Source organism: Elephas maximus, chromosome 24 (assembly GCF_024166365.1).
Source record: "Elephas maximus indicus isolate mEleMax1 chromosome 24, mEleMax1 primary haplotype, whole genome shotgun sequence".
NCBI lineage: Eukaryota > Metazoa > Chordata > Mammalia > Proboscidea > Elephantidae > Elephas > Elephas maximus.
In genome coordinates, this window is record NC_064842.1 from 62,733,313 (window position 1) to 62,757,201 (window position 23,889).

The 23,889-nt window shown below is 38.6% G+C and overlaps 1 protein-coding gene and 1 long non-coding RNA gene across 5 annotated transcripts in view; one reads left to right on the forward strand and one right to left on the reverse strand.

Moving 5' to 3' along the window:
* LOC126066822 (uncharacterized) overlaps positions 1-23,889 on the forward strand; it is a 917,409-nt gene that overhangs the window by 845,849 nt on the left and 47,671 nt on the right. The gene's annotated exons all lie outside the window — the stretch shown is intronic.
* KCNT2 (potassium sodium-activated channel subfamily T member 2) overlaps positions 1-23,889 on the reverse strand; it is a 571,079-nt gene that overhangs the window by 210,473 nt on the left and 336,717 nt on the right. For all 3 annotated transcript variants that reach the window (XM_049868194.1, XM_049868195.1, XM_049868196.1), the window contains exon 14: positions 4,370-4,478. In XM_049868194.1, coding sequence (XP_049724151.1) covers positions 4,370-4,478 — 109 coding nt within the window. The remainder of the gene's footprint in view (positions 1-4,369; positions 4,479-23,889) is intronic.

Consider the following 23,889-nt stretch of genomic DNA (forward strand, 5'->3'; position numbering starts at 1 on the left):
GTAGCATACGATCAGGAACCGATGGTCCAGAAGGAAGAAGTCCAAGCTGCACTGAAGGCACTAGCGAATAACAAGGCTCCAGGAATTGACAGAATATCAATTGAGATGTTTCAACAAGTGAATGCAGCACTGGAAGTGCTCACTTGTCTATGCCAAGAAATATGGAAGACAGCTTCCTGGCCAACCAACTGGAAGATATCCATATTTATGCCTATTCCCAAGAAAAGTGATCCAAACGAATCCAGAAATTACCAAACAACATCATTAATATCACAAAGAAGTAAAATATTGCTGAAAATCATCCAAAAGTGGTTGCAGCAGTTCATGGACAGTGAACTGCCAGACGTTCAAGCTCAATTCAGAAGAGGACATGGAACAAGAGACATCATTGCAGATTTTAGATGGATCTTGGCTGAAAGGAGAGAATACCAGAAAGATGTTTACCTGTGTTTTATTGTCTATGCTAAGGCATTCAACTGTGTGGACCATAACAAATTATGGATAACATTACAGAAAATGAGAATTCCAGAACATTTCGTTGTGCTCATGCGGAACCTGTACGTAGACCAAGGGGAAGTCGTTCAAACAGAAGAGTGAATATCGCATGTTTTAAAATCAAGAAAGGTCAGGTGTGTCAGGGTTGTATCTTTTTGTCACACTTATTCAATCTGTAAACTGAGCAAAGAATCAAAGAAGTTAGACTGTATGAAGAAGAACGTGGCAAGAGGACTGGAGGAAAACTCATTAACAGCCTGCAATATGCAGATGACACAACCTTGCTAGCTGAAAGTGAAAAGAACTTGAAGTAGTTATTGAAGATCAATGACTACAGCCTTCAGTATGATTTACACCTTGATATAAAGAAAACAAAAATCCCCACAGGTGGACCAATAAGCAGAATCATGATAAATGGAGAAAGTATTGATGTTGTCAAGGATTTCATTTTACTTGAATCCACAAATAATGCCCTTGGAAGCAGCAGTCAAGAGATCACACATTGTATTGCACTGGGCAAATCTGCTGCAAAAGACCTCTTTAAAGTGTTGAAAAGCAAAGACGTCACTTTAAGGACCATGGTGTGCCTTACCCAAGCCATGGTGTTTCCAATCACCTGATAAGCGTGCAAAAGCTAGACAATGAATGAAGACTGAAGAAGAATTAATGCATTTAACTTAAGGTGTTGGCAAAGAATATTGAATATACAATAGATTGCCAGAAGAACAAACAAATCTGTGTTAGAAGATGTACAGCCAGAATGTTCCTTATAAGTGAGGTTGGCGAGACAGTCTCACATGCTTTGGACAAGTTATCAGGAGCAACCAGTCCTCACAGAAGGACAGTATGCTTGGTAAAATAGAGGGTCAGTGAAAAAGAGGAAGACCCTCAAGAAGATAGAGAGACACAGTGGCTGCAACAATGGGCTCAAGCATATCAGTTGTGAGGATGGCTGAGGACTGGGCAGTGTTTAGTTCTATTGTCACTGTGAGTCAGAACTGACTCAATGGCACCTAAGAACAAGAAGCGAAAGAAGCCAGTCTAAGAAAAGACTACATATTGTACCATCTCATTTATATGAAATATTCAGAATAGGCAAATTTATGAAAACGAAATGTAAATTAGTGGTTGTCTAGGACTGAAGGAACTGGGGGAGAATAAGGGATGACTACTAAAGAGTACAGAGTTTCTTTACGGAGTGGTGAAAATGTTCTGGAATTAGATAGTGTCAATGATCGCACAATTCTGTAAATACACCAGAGCTTCAAACTGGTCTGTTCCTGCTCTTGCACCCCTGCTGAGAATTTGCATTTCTAATACGATTCCTGCTGAGAATTGCATTTCTAACAACTTACCAGAAAGTTATACATAAGAATCACCTGGGAATCTTGTTAAACTGTAGATTCTCACTCACTATACCTGGAGCAGAAATGCAAATTCTCATCAGGGAACTTGTGAGAAATGCAAATTCTCAGCAGGGGTAGAAATGGGGTTGAAGCTCTGGAGTACACCACTAAATTGTACACTTTAAATGGGTGAATTATACGGTATGTGGATTATATCTCTATAAAGCTCTTTCAAAAAAGTTATTTTGAGGAACTATAGCATGTACTCTGGCAGTTAGTTGTGGAAGGATTTTGCATATTGATCTTATTTACAGGAAACCCTGAATTAAGTAAGGTACAACATCTTCAGCAATGTCACCTTCTTTTTTAATAAGGCAAAAATTCACTTAAGTATATTGGGAATAGTCCTAACTTAAGGTCAGTACAATCCGTTCACCAGGCAAGTCTGTGAGTCATTACACCATATTTAATAGGAGTTTGGCAATGCAATTGTAGCTTCCATCTATAAGTAATATGCTGTTTTTATAGAGTGTCAATAGGTCTCATTTTATTATCTGTACAATAAGGGAGCTGGTCTAGATAGCCAACTCTCTAACTGTACACTTCTATGACAAAGACGGCATGGTAAAATAATGAACACTTGTAGAGAGTTTTACAAATGTTCATTTAATTAATGTCAAAGTATTTTTCTATTTTATGTAATTGCATCATAATTGTTGAGCGTTTCTTTTAAAAAATTATTTCTTCTTCTATTCTGTTATACCCTTTCTATGGCCGAGATTAAAAGACTATAAAAAAACTATAAATATAGAAAATAGAAAGATTTCTATTTAGAACTTTGAAAAAATTGTTTCTGGGAAACTCTTACTGTTCCAATAGAGCAGAGATGTAATTAGAGGTGAGAGTGAAATCTACTCTATTCCTTTTTTTTTTTTTACATTTTTTTAAATTTTACTTTAAATGAAGGTTTACAGAACAAACTAGCTTCTCATTAAGCAGTACACATACTGTTTTATGGCACTGGTTAACAACCCCATGACATGTCAACGCTCTCCCTTCTTGACCTTGGGTTCCCCATTACCAGGTTTCTGTCCCCTCCTGCCTTCTTGTCCTTGCCCCTGGGCTGGTGTGCCCCTTTCGTTTGGTTTTATCGACATCTTTGGGGGAAGGGTGAACCTCAGGAGTGACTTCATTACTGAGCTAAAAGGGTGTCTGGGGGCCATACTCTTGGAGTTTCTTCAGTCTCTGTCAGGCCAGTAAGTCTGGCCTTATTTTGTGAGTTAGAATTTTGTTCTAATTTTTCTCCAGCTCTGTCTGGGACCCTCTTTTGTGATCACTGTCAGAGCAGTCAGTGGTGGTAGTCAGGCACCATCTAGTTGTACTGGACTCAGTCTGGTGGAGGCTGTGGTAGATGGCCCATTAGTCCTTTGGACTAATCTTTCCCTTGTGTCTTTAGTTTTCTTCATTCTCCCTTGCTCCCAAAGGGGTGAGATCAGTAGAGTATCTTAGATGGCCGCTCACAGGCTTTTAAAATCCCACTGGGCATTTACTATTTCAATTAGAAACTTATACCATCTAGTATCAAATCCCAAGAAAGAATTTTCTTTTTTCTGGATTTATTTAACTGAGCACTTTGCTTAAATAACTATCAATCAACTTACTAAATGTAAATAATCATAAGCAAAAGCATCACAGTGAAATTGCTTAGAAAATCAACATTTTGTTTAAAATATCAAGTTACGAATAGAGAAAAAGTACAAAGTGCACTAATTATATTTTCCTTGACTTCCCAAGTCAAAAGTAACCTCTACATTTTATGTAACTCTATCAAAATAAATAACGACAAAAAGATTCTGATGATACAATTTCCTGCATCTACCTACAAATGCATATAAGGAAGGTATTTTCTATAAGCTCTATATTACATAACATAATTGTATACGACTACCTAGCCCTTGGAAACCCTCGTGGCATAGTGGCGAAGAGCTATGGCTGCTAACCAGAAGGTTAGCAGTTCGAATCCACCAGGTGCTCCTTGGAAACCCTATGGGGCGGTTTCTTTTTTTACCTAGCCCTCAAGTCTCTAATAATTATAAAAGTGTAAGTTTGAGGTCAATTACATTCATACAGCTTTAAGATAAAAACTAACTTGAGAAATAAAAAAAAAAAAAAATGGGTTTAAGATCTTATACTAGTTACTATCAAAATCACTTTTAAAAAATTTTTTTGTTGCACAGGTACTAACCCCCAAAACAGAAGCTGTATCCCAACCCAAGGCCTGACAAATGAGGTCAACAGAATTTATGACGGAAAAAAAAAGAATCTCAAGACTCTAAGAAAACATAGCAAATCATTACCAATTTTTCTGTAGGCCTCTGACCCCCATCAGATAAAGATAACTCATACAAATACAAGCATAGGTACATCTATAGCTTTATTCCCCAGTTTACTATTTTCCTAAATCATATAATGACACTTACTTTTTATATAATCAAAATTTTTTTATCTTAAGGAAAAAATATACTTACTGTCCTCTAGAAGTATGAACCAGTAGTGTAATAAGCGTAGATGTTGCTGGACATATACAGTTTAAAGCTAACATGGCGTATTTAAACTCTTCTTCACAAACAACATGATCTGTTTGAAATAAAATAGGTAAATTAGAAAAGAGAGTGGTATTTTTGAAAAACAGAAAACAATGAATAAAATAGCAAAAGTTTCAATAGAAACACATTTGTTTTAGAGATGTTTTTACAAGTGCAATTTTATTTCCTGGAGCAATGTTTCATAAGAAAGAGAGTACTAGACTATGAGTTAAGTGATGGGCAGGGACAGGGTTGTCCTATTCTGTTCCCAGTTCTGTCTTTAATAAAATTAGCAACCTTTGGCAATTTGCTTAACCTTCCTATGCCTCATTTGTAAAGGGAGTAAGGAGTAAGTAGGACTGAGGTGTAGTCTTGAAAACAAGCCAGATACTTTCAGGTTCATCTTTGAAATCTCTTTTAGTTCTGATAATTACATGGTATGCAACTGAACTTTAAAACACAGTATTTTTTAATCAAATTCATAGTCACGTAGCAGAAAGTCCTTGAAAATGACTATGAAAAGATTTGATAGATAATATTTGCCTTATAGATAAATAATAAACTTTATATTATTAAAACAACTATAATGTCAATCAAAATTAATGCTAAAATAAATTGAAATTGCCATTTGACCTTAAGACATAAGGGTCATAAACTCAAAAGATAACAGGTAAGGTAAGGTTACATTAGGTTAGTCAGGTAACGTTATAAATGGAGACTGAATGATGTGGAAACAGTACAGAGTGCAAATGGGAAGGTGCAAACCCCAGGTGAAGGAGAATGGCACTATTCAGCTGCAGCATATTATTCCACACAGGGATGAGGGCCCCGATCCTAGATATTCAATTTTTCACAGAAATAATATTTTAGAGAAGTGATTATAGCATTGTTTATTTTGGCAGGGGGAAGCTCCTTTCCAGGTAAACAATTATGGCTGGTACTGAAAATAAAGATGATGTTGGAAAATCTAATAAAATAAATATTCTGAGGCAGAAAATAGCAGTTTTAGCTAAATTAAGGGGTAGAAGATGGAATCTTTCAGTGAGCCAGATCAATAATCTGAGCACATACACAGTACAATTTATGAAAAAAACAAGAACAGTTTACTTGGAAAATTAGTTCAGCAAATGCTCTGAACAGATAAATATCAACTTTCGTCCTGTGTTTGACATTAGATAATCTGACATATTTTTTCTTCTGTGTTCATTCATTTCCTTATTTATTTATTCATTCATTCATTCATTTTCTCGTTCACATTTTACGGCAGAAATTATATGCTATTGATATTTCCTCAAAACTATCAAAATCTGCTAATAACGTCTTTCTTTTTCCTTTTCCTTATATTAGGAAAACCCTTTATATTATGGAAACCCTGACGATGTGGTGGGTAAGAACTATGGCTGCTAAGCAAAAGGTCAGCAGTTTGAATTCATCAGGTGCTCCTTGGAAACCCTATGGGACCGTTCTATTCTGTCTGATAGGGTCACTGTGATTTGGGATCAACTCAACAGCAATGGATGTGGTTTGAGTTTTATATTACGATATAAAAAAGAAAATTTAAAAATATGTAACCATTATACTTCTTGCTTTGCAGAAAGACAGGTAATATGAATCAAATTTTGAATGTGGAGAAGTCTACAGAATATTTGCAAAAGAACAGTGTCTCTAACCTACCATTTCAGTATTTCTCAAAATAGTTTCTGAGCGTACATGGTCAGTCTGTGAACATAAAGTAACGGAACTGCTAAATGCACAATGTTACTACTTCAGAGTCGTGTAATAGCAATACATGGGGTGCCTGTAAATTTCAAGCAAAAAATTGCAACATATCTTGTCTTAGAAAAATGTGTATGTTTATAATGACATAAGACAGAACATTTTAAAATCCAAACTGTACCCTAAAATGTGGGATGTGTGCACCATGTGCAACCACTGACCTTCCTTTATTATAATAGATAAACCGTATTTCCTCCAGTAGGGGAGCCATCGGTATATGTTAACATTACAAAATGGGCAAAACCACTGAAAGCTTCACCTTTTCACAGATTGGCTAGAAGCCGTGATGCTACATTTTGAATTCTTTCTTAACAATCATCGGTACGGGTTTCAGTAACGACCGTCAGGAGGGTCTTCATGGGTCCAACCAATTTCTAATCACTAAATGCTAACAGAAAAAGATAAGAGTGGAAGGTCTTTTGTGTTCTGTTAGATCGGCGTATGTGAAAGGTTCCCTAAAAGATACTTTCCAAGATTATCCTATCTATTGTCTGTATACCTCAGGGCCCAGTTGATGTGTCCTTGGGAGTCCTTGTGAGCCCAGCTCCAGCTGGGTCACATTCTGTATGCTCAAGGACAGGGAACAATGACTCCAATATTATTTCCTAAATCAGTGGGTCACACAGCCCCTTGGAGACTGCAGCTGTCTGTGTGGCCCCAGCTGGCCCCTTGGAGACCCCAGCTGTCTATGTAGCCCCAGCTGTCCGTGGCATTTCAACCTGAGCCAATTAGGACGATGCGGCCTCTGCAGAGTGAGATGCGAAATAATCTGGGCCCTCACCCTCTGACCCACGTGGGTGCCTGGGCCATGCTGGAAGGCTGAGAAGAGTATTCAGAAGTGTGGGCTCCCCCCTAAAAACCAGCTGTGGTAGTTTGAAAATATCGCATCTTATTCTTCTGAAATTAAAAAAAAAAAAAAAAAAGGATCCTCTTACTTCCATTTTCCTCAATGAATATGTATACCTGGTTTGGAGGGAGATGGCTAAGGGAGAGTTGTGTTGCACTGGTTCATTTGTTAAAAACTACACAACCCGATCCCAAGAGTATGCTCCCTGGCCACCCTTTTAACTCAGTACTGAAGTCACTACTGAGGTTCACCCTTCCAGCCAAAGATTAGACAGGCTCATAAATCAAAATGAGGCTAAATGGACAGACCAGCCCAGGGGCAAGGACAAGAAGGCAAGAAGGGACAGGAAAGTTGGTAATGGGGAACCCAAGGTCAAGAAGCAGAGTTTGGACAACTCATGGGGTTGGCAACCAAAGTCACAAAACAATATGTGTATTAATTAATGAAAAACTAGTTTGCTCTGTAAACCTTCATCTAAAGCACAACAAAAAATAAAAATAAAAATAACTACACAATCTGAGGGTGCAGGAAAGAAGGGAAAGACTAATAAATTTCAAGTTGTCATTTTCATTTTTGCACATGCCTTCTTCTACAGTTTAGTAAAAGTTTTGTAATATCAGCTCTTTATCAGCCCATAGAACTAAACGTATATATTGTATACTACCAGTAATGGAGGCAATTCTACACATCAACACAAAGACTCTTTTGAATTATTTTAGATACACTGAATTACCTAGGAACACAACTATTGTGCAAATTAAGAGAACATTGGCTTTATTCTGTTTAGCATTGCATGTGAATCGTCAATACAAATTTAGAATGTGTGGTTACTGGTATCGGTCAGCGTTTGTAGCTGTCATATGCTCGTTGGTGCAAGCATGTCTCTTCCATGGAGTCTTCTTATAAATTCATACCTAAACATTCGCATATTCAAACAGATGCTTCTGTATTATTACTTATTTCCCTTGTTCCTCCTTCATATTACAACTAGGGGTATTACATTATTTAAAGTTTTGTGTTTAGATAGTTACATTGTCTCTGAATTTAACTACAGAAAGTAAAGCATTATGAAATATTTTTTTAATTTTTATTGTGCTTTAAGTGAAAGTTTACAAATCAAGTCAGTCTCTCATACAAAAATTTATATACACCTTGTTATATAGTCCTTCCTAGCTGCTCTCCCCATAATGAGACACCACACTCCTTCCCTCCACTGCATGACAAAATATTTGCTGTAAAAAAGAGAGGCATTAGAACAAATAGGTTGAAAACCACTGTCATATAAATGAGTTAGTGTATAATTATCATTAGATTTTTTTTTGTTTGTTAAAAAGCAAATCAGTACTCTTTAAGTACTATGGATGGAAGGAATGGAATATAATAATTATTCAACTAAATAATTTCCCTTTGCACATATTACAAGTAGCTCAAATGTAATCTATAAAATAGATTTAGATCTCTAGACGTCTTCCCTGAGGCCCACACTCATTCCAACTCCTGGGACATTTTTTAATATTAATCACTATTCAGTATTCACTGACCTGAGTTAGAAAACTGAGAATATTCACTGATGTTACTTTACCCCTACTTTCCCAGCACCATCTGACAGCCAAGGTATGTTAATTATATCACTAAAATCCACTCAGGGTTCCTTTCATCTCCCCTTTGGCCGCACTCACATTAGAGTTCAAATCCCTTATCTATAGTTCTTAAGCCCAGATTACAAATTTTGAAATAAAAAATATATATATATTTAGATTTTCAAAAGCAATATTCTGAATTTACTATACATTGTGTACCATATCCAGGAGTATCTGGAGAAGGAAGATATGCTTGAACACACATTTATTTCTATACTGTAAGATATGAATATTTACAATAAATGGAAAATAAAGGTCATGTCAGCTCAGAAAAGGGGTTGCTACCAAGTAAGATTAGGTCAGGTCAGATTTTACCCCCCAATTGAAACATAAAAATATTTTTGTTTTCAGAGTTTTCTGTATTTTGGGATTGCATAGAGATGACCCCAAACGCACAGAAGCTTTGTTTGTGTCTCTCTTTGCCATCACCCTAATTGAGCTGTCAGTCACTCCTAAATATTCTTTTAACTTTAATGGAACAGAAGATGGTCTTAGAAAAGGCACGCCAAGAGGCCAACAGGTTGCATAAATAACCTCAACCCTCAAAACGATATTAGACTCTCGGCAGCCCAGGCTGTACCTGCCACAGATATCGGCCAGGGGCAGAACAGTTAGAACACTATAAAAAGCTGTCGGGTAGTTGGTGTACAGCAAGGGCCCCAAATCAGAGGAGCCTTAGAAAAGTTCAGGATGTACAAGAAGGCCCCAAGGAAAATCCCTCCAGCTTCCTAAAACAGGCGTATGAAGCATACCGGCAGTTTACTGATATTACTGATATATACTGAAGACCCAGAGAATGCCAGGTTAATAAATACGACTTTCATCAGTCAGAGTGCCCCTGACATCAGACAGAAACTTCAAAAGTTAGAAGGAGGTCTAGGAATGACTACTTCAGAACTTGTTGGGGTTGCCTTTAAGGTCTTCAATAATCGGGACAAGGTACAAGGGCAAAAAGACATATTCCTGGCAGCAGCTCTTGGAGGTAATCCGCCACCCAGGCAGACCTGTTGTAGGATAAGTCCTCGTGGGCCTGAAAAGGGCTGGTGGCCAACTCGCAGTTCCCTCAAGTTAGGCCCCAGACAGTGTGCCCACTGGAAACAAGAGTGCCCCTTGCAGCCAACCCAGTCCGAGCAGGAAACCCATAGCACAGCTCATGTCAGTCGATGACTCTGAACTGACAGGGCCCAGGGGCTCCCCTGCACCCAGCCCCTGGTTTATGATTACTCTCCCTACTTTAATCATTCAACGCATTTACAAGGATGACTAGATAGGGGTAGTGGAGAGAGAAGACCCATGAGGAGCCCCCAGTTACAGTGCCTATGTGCAGAAAACTTACTGAATTCTTAGTACACACGGGCACGACCTATCACGTCATGCACAACAGACCAGAAAGCTGGAGAACATGGCCTCTGCTGCTGTCCAAGGAACACAGGGGAACCATCCAGCCGCCTCAGGCAGGGATAAGTCTGCAGTCCTAGCCCTCGGCCAGCTTCATTTGCAGGGTGGAGCACCACCAATCAGAGGCAGAGGAGGCACACAGCTTCAAGGCCTGGCGAGATGGTCACCATCCTTACCTCACCCCAAAGCATAGAAGGCCTGTGACAGCAAAGAGTATCTATCTCAGCTGGTGGGACTAGAGGAAAGAAAGCTTACTAGAGATGCCATCTTTGAATAACGTTCTATGATCAACAATTATACACTGCTATGGGGTTCTCACATAATTTATGGGGGTCTCACATAATTAAAGGATCAGGTGGCCAAACAAGCTGCTAGAACGAAACCCCCTAGCCACTTGCCTTCCTTTAATTCCTAATCTTCAGCTACCAGAAAACCCTCAGCGCACTGAATGTGATATAAACAGAGTTTGTGAATGTGGCTTTGACCTTAATAACAGAGCGAAAGATGGATATTTGCACAATTTCCAAGGAGAGGTGTTAGTACCAGAACACCTGATGCACCTGATACCAGAAGCAGGCCCACCACCTCCTATGTCTGGGATAGGAGGCATCCTGCAGGATCAGACCCGGAGAAGACTGCCAAGTGGCCTTAACCGTTACGCCAACGGCTATAGGAGCTTTCAAGTATCTTTTAGTGTTTATAGATACCTTTACCAGATGCGTAGAAGCCTTCCCGTTCCGAAAGGGAAAGGCATCCTATGCCAGGGGTGAGGCCAATTTGCATTTCAGTGCTTATCCAGCATGTGTTCTTCATTTACAAGGCAATTTCCTTTGCTTCTCCTAGCATCTAAGCAACTTTTATCAGCCTCCTAAATCTTAGGGGTGGAGCAAGGTGGCAGAAGCTGGCGAGTAGCACTGGTGCTCAGAAGCCAGAAGCCATCAGTGGGTGTACAGTGTTTATGGGGAGGTTGCTAATTGGATTGAAGGGAAAACATTAATGTGTGAAAGGGCCTGGCAGCAGGAGAAAGCCAATAAAGTTTCTAGTGGCAGTATAACAGAAGGGTCCTGGAGACCATCTGCCCGGGTTCAAATCTTGACTCTACCAGCTTTTGATTTTAGGTCAAGGGGCTTCACTTCCAGGGGCTCAGTTTCCTTATCTGCAAAATAGCAGTAAACAACAGTGGCCACTTTATAGGGTTAGTTGTAAAGATTAAATAAGATCAGCTGAAAACCACTTAGCTCGCTGCCTGGAATACATTAAATTTATATTTCTTTTTGTGAGTTTGGCAGGAAAGGTAAGGGGATTAAGCTCTCCTTTTCCACCTTCCAGGTCATTTTTGCCTGCCACCCTCAGGAGCTAATCATTCCTTGCCTGTTCCTAGGTCCCCAAGTCCCTAAAACCATATCAGCAGGAAGGTGCCATATAAATTGTCCAACCCTTGTACTTTAAGGAATTGCTACAACTGAAAGGGGGATTGTAATCTGACCCTCCAAATGCCAGTAAATTTCCATTAGTCCTTAAACTAACCCAAGCCAGATTTGGCCCACCCTGCATACACAAAAGGGCCAGCTGTGATTCCTAATAGACTTCAACAGAGGACACAGCATCATGTAGAATGAATCAGAAGAAAAATCATCACCCGGACTCTATTCTGAAGTGAGAGGTCTGACAAGCACATCACCTTCTGTTTCCTGGCTGCCTTCTAGAATTTTCCTGGTCCAGTACACCTTCAAGACTGCCATCTTGCCGCCCAAATCACATATAAGCCCTACTTCCCATGGCTTGAGGAGTTGGATCTAAGGAGCTTCCTCCCAGCTCCTTGCTCTGTGCATTGCAATAAAGTTACCTTCTCTCTCTCGAAGACTGGTGTTCAGATTATTGGCAAGTCTGAGAGCTCTGAACAGAATTCATCTTCTAATGTTCTGTAATACTGATGAGTAATATTATTTTGGGAGCCAATGTGCTATCTATCTAGAAGGTGACCTACAAGGTTAGTTTCAGTTCAAAGTTTGAAGGCTACTTCAGGGCAATAGACGCCAGGTGACCTCCAGTGTCAATTGGTCCATTAAGTCTCTTAAGTAATTTGAGGTCAGTTCTACACTTTTCTCCCCTTCTCTCAGGTATATCTATTGTGGGTGCCTAAGGGATTTCTCAAATACTGATAATCTTTTGCCTGGGTCAATAAAACAGCTTCCTAACTATACTTTTAACTTCCAACTCCAGTATTCCATCTACTACCAGTCTACTAAAACTCTGTTGTCTAAGATATTGCCACTAGCAAAATGAGGCTATTTAAATTAATTAAAATTAAACACAAATGAAAATTCAGCTCCTTCATTGCACTAGAGACATTGTAAGCGCTCAATAACACTTCTGGCTAGTAGCAACAGTATTGAACAGTGCAGATATAGAACATTTCCATCATTGTATTGTATACTTCCAGACAACATGGCACCATAGACAGAAGCGCCACACTGTCCTCCACAGCAAAGACCCCCAAAACTAAGTAAAACAGATACAAACGTCATTCCTGAAACCCAAAGTATCAAATGAAGACATAAAGAACTCTGCCGAACACCGAATGAAATAAGAAACTGACGAAGAACAGACAGCCAGGAGAGATATGTATGGAGTTAGCCTATCAGCTAATGCAGCATGGATTCACCATCTTGGACTCCTGTCGGAGATCAGCAGACAGGAAGCACAGGAAAGCAGTTTCACAGAACTCCCAGCAGGAGACAGAGCACCCAGTAACCAATGATACACACTTTTCCACCCCCCATGCTCTCCCCACTGCTCTGCCTCTGAGGTTCCTAGCTGGCAGCGATGGCTCGGCTAGCTGGGAAGTGCAGTGTCCATGCCACTTGGATTAGTCCCACTCACATCACAGATCAGTGAACAAAGAGTACAGGAAAACCAATTCACGAAGTTCCCAGCAGAAGACAGAGCACCCGGTAACTGCAATATATACTTTCCTAATCCCCACCTTCCCCCCGCCCCCCAGCCTCTTCTGCTTCCCACAGCCAAAGTCTCTTGGCCAGAAGAAAACTGCTTCAGCCCCAGGCTGCTTGGATTCTCCCTGCCCACGCTGACTGGCTCCTTGAGTGCCATTTGTGTGCTGCTTTTTTCTGTTTCTTTTAGTTTCCTCTGTTCCTCCCAACACCTCCGCTCCTTACTCTTGAACACATGGCTCTGTTTGCCATCTTACTTCTTCTTGAAAGGCTGTGAAATGCTGCTCGACTGGTGGAACCACTCCCCTGGCCCACAACACCATGTTGGTGGGATCCTGGGAATTTTTTTTTTCCCCTTGCTTTGCTTTGTTTACTCATGGAGACCCTATAGGACAGGGTAGAACTGCCCCATAGAGTTTCCAAGGAGTGACTGGCGGATTTGAACTGCCAACCCTTTGGTTAGCAGCCATAGCACTTAACCACTACACTATCAGGGTTTCCTATGAGTCAGAATCGACTCGACGGCACTGGGTTTGGTTTTTCTGGTTTTGCTTTGTTTTGTTTGTCCATTTTTCCCCCCATTTCTTTTCACAGCTTGGGAGCCCCTTCTGGACAGGCTGCACTGCATGGCTTAAGAGCCACTTCCTCAGTCTGTGCAGCCCTGGGGGCATTTCTTTTTTTTTCCTCTCTTTTTTCCTCAATATTTTCCTTTCTGTCTTTCTTCATTTCTCAGTTCTCATCAACCTATACTTATATTCTTTTCCTGTCTCCTGTATACCTGGCACTGTGTGACATCCCTCTAGCCAGGCTATACTGCACAGCCTGGGAACCACTTCTCTGGTCTTTGCGACCAAACTGGTGGGATCCCTGGGGGCTTTTCTTTTTTTTCAAACTTTTATGTAGTTTTTTTTTTTTTTCTGTTTCTTTGTCCCTTTTTGTTTTTCTCCATTTCTCGGCTTCTCATCTCTCCACTCCAACAGTAAGCTTCCTTACCACTCTTTTTTTGTGTCTTTGTTTGTTTTTGGTTCCTGTCCCTGTCTCCTCTCTCTCCTCTTTCTTATGAACATATTAGCTCCACACATCAAAACCTCCCCCCTTCTTCCTGCTGACTGTACTGTGTGCTGAACATCACATCCCCGAGAAGCACAGGCACAGCCTACCAGAATCTGCACAGCACTGATTCCTGGCCCACCCTGTCGGCCCTAGTATGTGCCAAAAACAATCTATCCTAGCCCCTCCCCTTCAGCTGAATCTCCCGTGCTGCACCATAGGTGAGTGACTGGTCCCGCCCATTGTACAAGGAGGTAAAAAGTATCATGACCACAGACGAGCAAACAACAAAAACACACAGCCTGACTGCTCAGACAGAACCAAATAAAACAAAAACACAGGACAAAACAAATAGATATACAACCAATAAAAAAAGAAAATAACTACTGAGTGTCCTGAAGACAGCAGACAATATGAAAACATATAAAAATTTGGGACAGGATGGTTCAAAATAAAACACCCAGATGACCTTCCAGTAGAAAAAAAGGAACTAGAACCAGCTGACAGGCAACTCACATCTCTAATATTCAGAGCTATCAGAGTTGAAGCAAAAAGCAGACAAAAATGAGTGGATCATGGAACAATTGCTGATAGAAAACTTCTCTAACATGATGAAAGACAAAAACGAGACCATCCAAGAAGCTCACTGAACCCCATATAGGCTCCCCCCAAAAATCACCAAAGCATACCATAATCTAACTTGCTAAAACCAAAGACAATGAAAATATCCCGAGAGCAATTCAAGAAAAGCAAAAAGTCACATAGAGATAATAAACAATAAGAGGAAACTCTGATTATTCAGCAGAAACCATGAAAGCAAGAAAGCAATGAGATGACATATATAAAAACTTTGAAGAAAAAAAATTGCCAACCAAGAATAATATACACTGTAAAACTTTCATTCAAGTATGACGGTGAAATTAGGACATTTCAGATAAACAGAAATTAAGGGAATATGTAAAAACCAAACCAAAATTACAAGAATTATTAAAGGAATTCCTTTGGTCTGAGAACAAACATCAGACCACAGCCTGAATCTAGGACACGAGATTGTACCAGCCAGACACCAGTGCAGGAAATAAACTCTCAAGTACTATCCAAAACCAAAAGGATTGCAACAGGGAACCAGAGGGGTTAATCTGTAAACAACGACAACGTCAGGACAGTAAAAGACAGGGCAAACAGTGTAGGTATACAACTTTCTAATGGAGAGGAAAGCAAGGTGATACCAAGTCATAATAGGCTAATTCAAACCTAGGAAGATAAGGGTAAATTTCAAGGTAACTACAAAGAAAGTTGACAAACTTACTCATCAAAATAAAGAAGAAAAACAAAGTCTCAATAAAAACAAAATCTACAAAAATGAAAGAAATGAAAAAGAAATCCACAAACAAAAGGAACTCACCACAGGAAAGTAAGAGGTAAAAAGAAAATGTCAGCACCACAAAAAAAAAGCACTACAAAATGACAGCAATAAACTCACACCTATCAACAATTACACTGAACATAAATGACCTAAACACACCCATAAAGAGACACAGAGTGACAGAATGGATGGAAAAAAAAAAAAAAAAAAACAGGATCCATCAATATACTGTCTACAGGAGACGTATCTTAGAAACAAAGACATAAATTTACTAAAAATTGAAGGACGGAAAAAAATACATCAAGCAAATACCAAAAAAGAGTGGAAGTGGCAATACTAATCACAGATAAAACAGACTTTAAAGCAAAATCCACCATGAAAGACAAAGGAGGGCCTATACAATGATTCAACAGATGATCCATCACTGAGACTTAACCATTAATAGACATGAACGCACCCAATGACAGGGCCCCAAAATACATAAAAGAAACTCTAAAAGCACTGAAAAAGAAATTGGCTGTTCTGCAATAATAGGAGGCTTCAACACACCACTCTCAGTAAAGGACAGAACATCTAGGAAGAAACTTGACAAAGATATAGAAGAGCTAAAGGGCACAACAGCCAAATATATAGAACACTCCATCCAATAGCTGCAAAGTACACATTCTTTTCCAACACACATGGAATATTCTCCAGAATAGGCCATATCTTAGGACACAGAGCAACCCCCAAGAAAATTCAAAGCATTGAAATAATACAAAGTATCTTCTCTGACTACAACGTCATCAAAGTAGAAATTAACAACACGAAGGACAAGGAAGAAAAATCAGTGACACGGAAACTGAGTAACACCCTGCTTAAAAAAGCACTGGGTAATAGAAGAAATCAGAGATGGAATCAAAACATTCCCAGAACCAAACAAAAGTGAAAACACATCATACCAAAACCTTTAGGACACAGCAAAGGCAATCCTCAGAGGTTGATTTAAGGCTATAGATGCACACATCAAAGAGCAAGAAAGGGTCCAAATCAAAACATTAGCTACACAACTTGAACAATTACAAAGAGACCAGCAAAAGAAGCCCATAGTTACCAGAAGAAAGGAAATAATAAAGATCAGAGCAGAAATAAATGAAATAGACAATAGAAAAACAATAGAAAGAACCAACAAAACCAGAAGTTGGTTCTTTGAAAGTATCAACAAAATTGACAAACCACTGGCCAAACTGACAAAAGAAAAACAGGAGAAGACACAAATAACCCAAATAAGAAGTGAAATGGGTGACATTACAACAGACTCCACTGAAATAAAAAGGACAAAAGAGTTTTATGAAAAAATACACTCAAATTTGAAAACCTAGAGGAAAAGGACAAATTTCTAGAAACACACTATGTAACCAAACTAACACAAAATGATGTTGAAAATCTGAACAAACTCATAACAGGAAATTGAAAATGTAAAAAAAAAACTCCCAAGAACAACAAAAAAACCCTGGCCCAGATGGCTTCACTGGAGAATTCTACCAAACATTCAGAGAAAAACTTACACCAGTACTACTCAAGCTATTTTGGAACACAGAAAAGCAAGTGATATTTCTGAATTCATTCTATGAAGTCAGCATAACCCTGATACCAAAACCAAAGACACCATAAAAAAAGACAATTGCAGAACAATATCTCTCATGATTATAGATGCAAAAATTCTCAACAAAATTCTAACCAATAAAATTTAGCATCGTATCATATCAAAAAAAAAAAAAAAAATACACCACAACCAAGCAGGATTCATACCAAGTATGCAAATATGGTTCAACATTAGAAAATAAATCAATGTTACCCACCACATAAATAAAAGTAAAGAATCACATGATCATCTCAATCAACACAGAAAATGCATCTAACAAAGCCCAACACCTATGTCTGATAAAAACTCTCAACAAACGAGGTATAGAAGGGAAATTTCTCAACATAATAAAGGGCATCCATACAAAACCAAGAGCCAACATCGTTCTTAATAGAGAAAGGCTGAAAAAATTCCCCTTGAGAAAAGGAATAAGACAATGATGCCCTCTATCACCACTCCTATTTAACATTGTGCTGGAAGTCCTACCTAGAACAAGAAGGCAAGAAAAAGAAATAAAGGGCATCCAAACTGGTAATGAAGAAGTTAAACTCTCCCTATTTGCAGATGATATGATACTGTACATAGAAAACCCAAAAAACTCTACAAGAAAACTACTGGAACTAATAGATTCAGCAGAGTAACAGGATACAAGACAAATACACAAAAATCAATTCGATTCCTATACACCAATAAAGAGAATGATAAAAAGGAAATCAGAAAAACTATACTATTTACAATAGCCCCTAAAAAAATAATATACTTAGGAATAAATCTAACCAGGGATATAAAAGACCTATACAAAGAAAACTACAAAACACTACTGGAAGACACCAAAAGAGATCTACATAAATGGAAAAACATACCATGCTCATGGATAGGCAGACTCAACATCATGAAAATGACAATTCTACCAAAAGCTATTTACAAATACAATGAAGTCTCAATACAAATACCAAAGAGATGGAAAAATTTATCATTAACTTTATATGGAAAGAGAAGAAGCCACGGATAAGCAAAGCACTATTGAAGAAGAAGAATAAAGTAGGAGGACTCGCACTGCCTGACCTCAGAACCTACTATACAGCTACAGTAGTCAAAATAGCCTGGTACTGGTACAAAAACAGATACTTGACCAAAGGAACAGAGATGAGAACCTAGATGTAAATCCATCAACCTATGGTCACCTGATCTTCAAAAAGGGCCCAAAGTCCTTCAAATGGGGAAAAAGCAGTCTTTTTAACAAATGGTGCTGCCAAAACTGGATGTCCATCTCCAAAAATATGGAACAGGACCCATACCTCACCCATGTACAAAAACTAATTCAAAATGAATCAAAGACCTAAATATAAAGCTGAAAACTATGAAACTCATAAAGGAAAAAATAGAATCATTGCTAGAGGCCATAAACACAGCGTTAACATGATACAAACCACAACCAACAACACACAACTTCAGAAGATAAGCTAGATACCTGGGGTCTTCTAAAAATTAAACAATTATGCTCATCAAAAGGCTTCACCAAGAGTTAAAAGTAAACCTACGGACAGGGGGAAAAACATTGGCTATTACAAATCACAAATCAGACAAAGTTCTAATCTCTAAAATCTTCAGGAAAATCCAATACCTCTACAACAAAAAGACAAATAATCCAATTAAAAAATGGGAAAGGAAATGAACAGACACTTCACCAAAAAAGACACTCAAGCGGCCAATATACACATGAGGAAATGATCAAGGTCACTAGCCATTAGAGAAATGCAAATCAAAAGCACAATGAAACACCATCTCACCTTGTGATTACAGGCATAAATCAAAAAACAGGAAATAACAAATGTTGGAGAGACTGAGGAGAGATCAGAACTCTTATGCATTGCTTGTAGGAATGATTCAACCATTTGGAAGATGATATGGCGCATCCTTAGAAAGCTAAAAATACAAATACCATATGAACCAGCAATCCCACTCTCAGGAGTATAACCCAGAGAAATAAGAGTCGTCATATGAATAGACATATGCACAACCATGCACAACATCAAAGGCAAAGTTAGAAAACGAACTGAGCAGAAGAAGGAGGAAGAGATGGTTAAGAAGCAGAGAGCTGTTACTGGACCTGAATCACTGGGAGCCCTCAGGAACCATTCCCAGGATCAGCTGCAGAGGCCTAGTGCTAGCATTCGGCCGCAGTTTCTACAGAGAGAAGCACCAGCCACACAGCCTACTTACATCTCCAGAACCAGAGAAGAATGCCACTCTCGGCAAAAGCGAAGTAATTGTGTATATTTTACTGCGCCCCCAACACCTAGCCAGCTTCAGCAGCTGTTGATTTCCCTGGGCCTGAGACAGACCCTGTTGAGTGCCTACACCCATACTTTTGGTCTTAGAGAAGGAATAAATTCTCAGTTGGGGCAAAAGATAATTTGCCAGCTCCACTAACTGGGGGAGCTTAGGACAGAAGCAGCTCCTATCCAGGCATAAACGGTCCATGGACTTTCAGGAACTTGCCCCCCTGCATGGACCTGTGTTGGCCTATTTCAGGAGAATAGGCCCCCTTGTTGGCAGATTGTTTCAGCTGTGCAGTAGACAGCTGGGTGTTTCATGTTTGACAATGCTTTGCCTATTAAACAGTGTCCTCACCTACCCACATCAGTGGCTGAAGGACTGGTGGCTCCACTCAGGTCATGCAGCCGCCCATGACAGTGGTCTAAGGATAACTGGTACCTCCCAGTCCATACAACCAAAAAGATTGGGTGTCCATAGTCCATCTGCAGAAAACACCCACTTGTACACTCCATGGAAGATGGATGTGCTTTCCTCAGAGAAACGTGGGGGAAGACTCTCAGGCCCCTGCCTTGTTCAGAGCGTGACCCCGGGCTGCAACCAGATACCAGTAACTACATCAATCACCCCTACCCCTCTGAGACTGTAGGGCAGAGCCTGTACCACACACTTGATGGGCAGCTACTTGGACACCTGAGCTAAATCCACACTATAAAATTTAATGGACTCCTAAACTGATATACCTGATAACAGCTCTAACTATCTGATGACAGGGTGTCAGAGCTTCAAAGGTTAAAATAATCAAGATAGCTCACTCAAGCAAACCATCTGGGTATATCAAAACAAAACAAAGCAAGAAGCAATGGTACAGTAAGCAAACATAAAATAAACTAATACAATAATGTATAGATGGCACAGAGACAGCAGTCAGTATCAAATCACATAAAGAAACAGACCAGGATAGCTTGACCAAGCTCTCAAAACAAAGAATCAAGGCATCTTCTAGATGAAAGCACCTTCCAGGAATTATCAGATGCACAATACAAAAGTTTAATAGACAGGACACTTCAAGACATCAAGAAGGAAATCAGGCAATACACAGAACAAGACAAGGAACACACAGATAAAGCAGATGAAGTAATTAAAAAGGTTATTCAGAAACATAATGAAAAATCTAATAAGCTGGAAAAATCCATAGCAAAAACAAAACCCACTACCCTCGAGTTGATTCTGACTCACAGCAACCCTATAGAACAAAGTAGAACTGCCCCACTGAGTTTCCAAGGAGGGCCTGGTGGATTTGAATTGGTGACTTCTTGGTTAGCAGCCGTAGCACGTAACCACTATGCTACCAGGGTTTCCAGAAAAATCCAAAGACAGACATAAATCAGAAATTCGGAATATTAACAACAAAATTACAGAAGTAGACAATTCAATAGAAAGTCAGAGGGGCAGAATTGAGAAAATTGGAAGTCAGAATTTGTAAACTTGAAGATAAAGCACTTGGCACCAATATATTTGAAGAAAAATTAGATAAAAGAATTTAAAAAAAAATGAAGAAAGATTAAGAATCATGGGACTCTATCAAGAGAAATAATCTACACGTGATTGGACTACCAGAACAGGGAAGGATAACAGAAAATACAGAGAGAATTGTTGAAGATTTGTTAGCAGAAAACTTTCCTGACATAATAAAAGAAGAGAAGATATCTATCCAAGATGCTCATCAAACTCCACATAAGGTAGATTTTAAGAGAAAGTCACCAAGACATATTATAATCAAACTTCCCTAAACCAAAGATAAAGAGAGAATTTTAAGTGTAGCTAAGGATAAACAAAAAGCCACCTACAAAGGACAGTCAATACAAAATACGCTCGGAATACTTGGCAGAAACCATGCAGGCAAGAAGGCAATGGGATGACTTATGTAAAGAATTGAAAGAAAAAAATTGCCAGCCAAGAATCACATATGCAGCAAAACTGTCTCTCAAATATGAAGGTGAAATTAGGGCATTTCCAGATAAACAAAAGATTAGGGAATTTGTAAAAACCAAACCCAAACTACAAGAAATACTAAAGGGAGTTCTTTGGTTAGAAAATCAATAATATCAGCTATCAACCCAAGACTAGAACAAAGGACAGAGCAATTCTGATGTCACTCCAGACAGGGAAATCACAAAAATAAATCAACATAAAAAAACACTTAAAACAGGGTAACAGTGATGTTATTAGGTAGAAGAAGACATTAAAACAATAAAGACAAACTAAGAAATGTTGTCAAAAGTCTTTCATATGGAGAGGAATACAAGGTGATACAAAGGAACAAAAGTTAGTTTTAGAATTAGAAAAATAGGGGTAAATATTAAGGTAACCACAAAGGAAACAAACTATCCCACACATCAAAATAAAATACAAGAAAAAACTAAAGACTCAGCAGAAACAAAATCAACAACAAGAAAGAAGAGGAAAAGACAATATATAAAGATAAACTGCTCAGCACAAAAAATTAAGTGGTAAAAGGAAACTGTCAACACACACAAAAAACATCAAAATGATGGCGCTAAATTCATACCTATCCATAATTATACTGAATGTAAATGGACTAAATGCACCAATAAAGAGGCAGTGGCAGAATGGATAAAAAACATGATTTGTCTATATGCTGCCTACAAGAGACACACCTTAGACTAAGAGACACAAACTAAAACTCAAAGAATGGAAAAAATATGTGAAGCAAATGACAATCAAAAAAGAGTAGGAGTGGCAATATTAAATTCTGACATAACAGACTTTAAAGTTAAATCCACCACAAAGGATAAGGAAGGACATTATATAATGATTAAAGGGACAATATACCAGGAGGATATAACCATATTAAATATTTACTCACCCAATGACAGAGCTGCAATATACATAAAACAAACTCTAACAGCATTGAAAAGTGAGATAGACAGCTCCACAATTATAGTAGGAGAATTAAACACACTGTTTTCAGTGAAAGACAGGACATCCAGAAAAAAGCTCAATAAAGACACGGAAGATCTAAATGCCACAATCAACCAACTAGACGTTATAGGCATATACAGAACGCTCCACCTAAGAGCAGTCAAGTATAGTTTCTTTTCTAGTGCACATGGAACATTCTCTAGAATAGACCACATATTAGGTCATAAAGCAAGCCTCAGCAGAATCCAAAACACTGAAATACTACAAAGTGTCTTCTCTGACCATAAGGCCATAAAGTGGAAATCAATAACAGAAAAAGCAGGGAAAAGAAATCAAACACTTATAAACTAAACAACACCCCACTCAAAAAAGACTGGGTTATAGAAGACATTAAGGATGGAATAAAGAAATTCATAGAATCCAATGAGCATGAAAACACTTCCTATCAGAACGTTTGGGGCACAGCTGAAGTGCTAAGAGATCAATTTATATCAATAAAGGCACACATACAAAAAGAAGAAAGAGCCAAAATCAAAGAATTATCCCTACAACTTGAACAAGTAGAGAGCAACAAAAGAAACCCTCAGCCACCAGAAGAAAGCAAATAATAAAAATTAGAGCAGAATTAAATGAAATAGAAATCAGAAAAAAAAAAAGCAAAGAATTAATAAGACCAAAAGCTGGTTCTTTGAAAAAATTAATAAAATTGATAAACCAGTGGCCAACTAACAAAAGAAAAACAGGAGAGGAAGCATATAACCCAAATAAGAAATGAGATGGGCGATATTATAACAGACCAAGCTGAAATTAAAAGAACCATATCAGATTACTATGAAAAATTGTACTCTAACAAATTTGAAAACCTGAAAGAAATGGATGAATTCCTAGAAATACACTAGCTACCTAAACTAACACAAACAGAGGTGGAACAACTAAATATGACCCACAACAAAAGAAGAGATTGGAAGGATAATCAAAAAACTCTAAAAAAAAAAAAAAAAGCCGTTGTTTGGACGGCTTCACTGCAGAGTTCTACCAAACTTTCAGAGAAGAGTTAACACCACTACTACTAAAGGTATTTCACAGCATAGAAAAGGATGGAATACACCCAAACTCATTCTATGAAGCCAGCACATCCCTGATACCAAAACCAGATAAAGGCACCACAAAAAAGAAAATTACAGACCTATATCCCTTATGAACTTAGATGCAAAATCCTGAACAAAATTCTAGCCATTAGAATTCATCATATCAAAAAAATATTTCACCATGACCAAGTGTGATTCATACCAGGTATGCAGGGATGGTTCAACATCAGAAAAACAATTAACGTAATCCACCATATAAACAAAAGACAAGAATCACATGATTTTATCAACTGATGCAGAAAAAGCATTGTCCAACACTCATTCATGATAAAAACTCTCAGCAAAATAGGATTAGAAGGAAAATTCCTCAACATAATAAAGGGCACTTATACAAAGCCAATAACCAACATCACCCTAAATGGAGAGATTCTGAAAGCATTCCCCTTGAGATCGGGAACTAGACAAGGATGCCCTTTATCACTGCTCTTATTCAACACCGT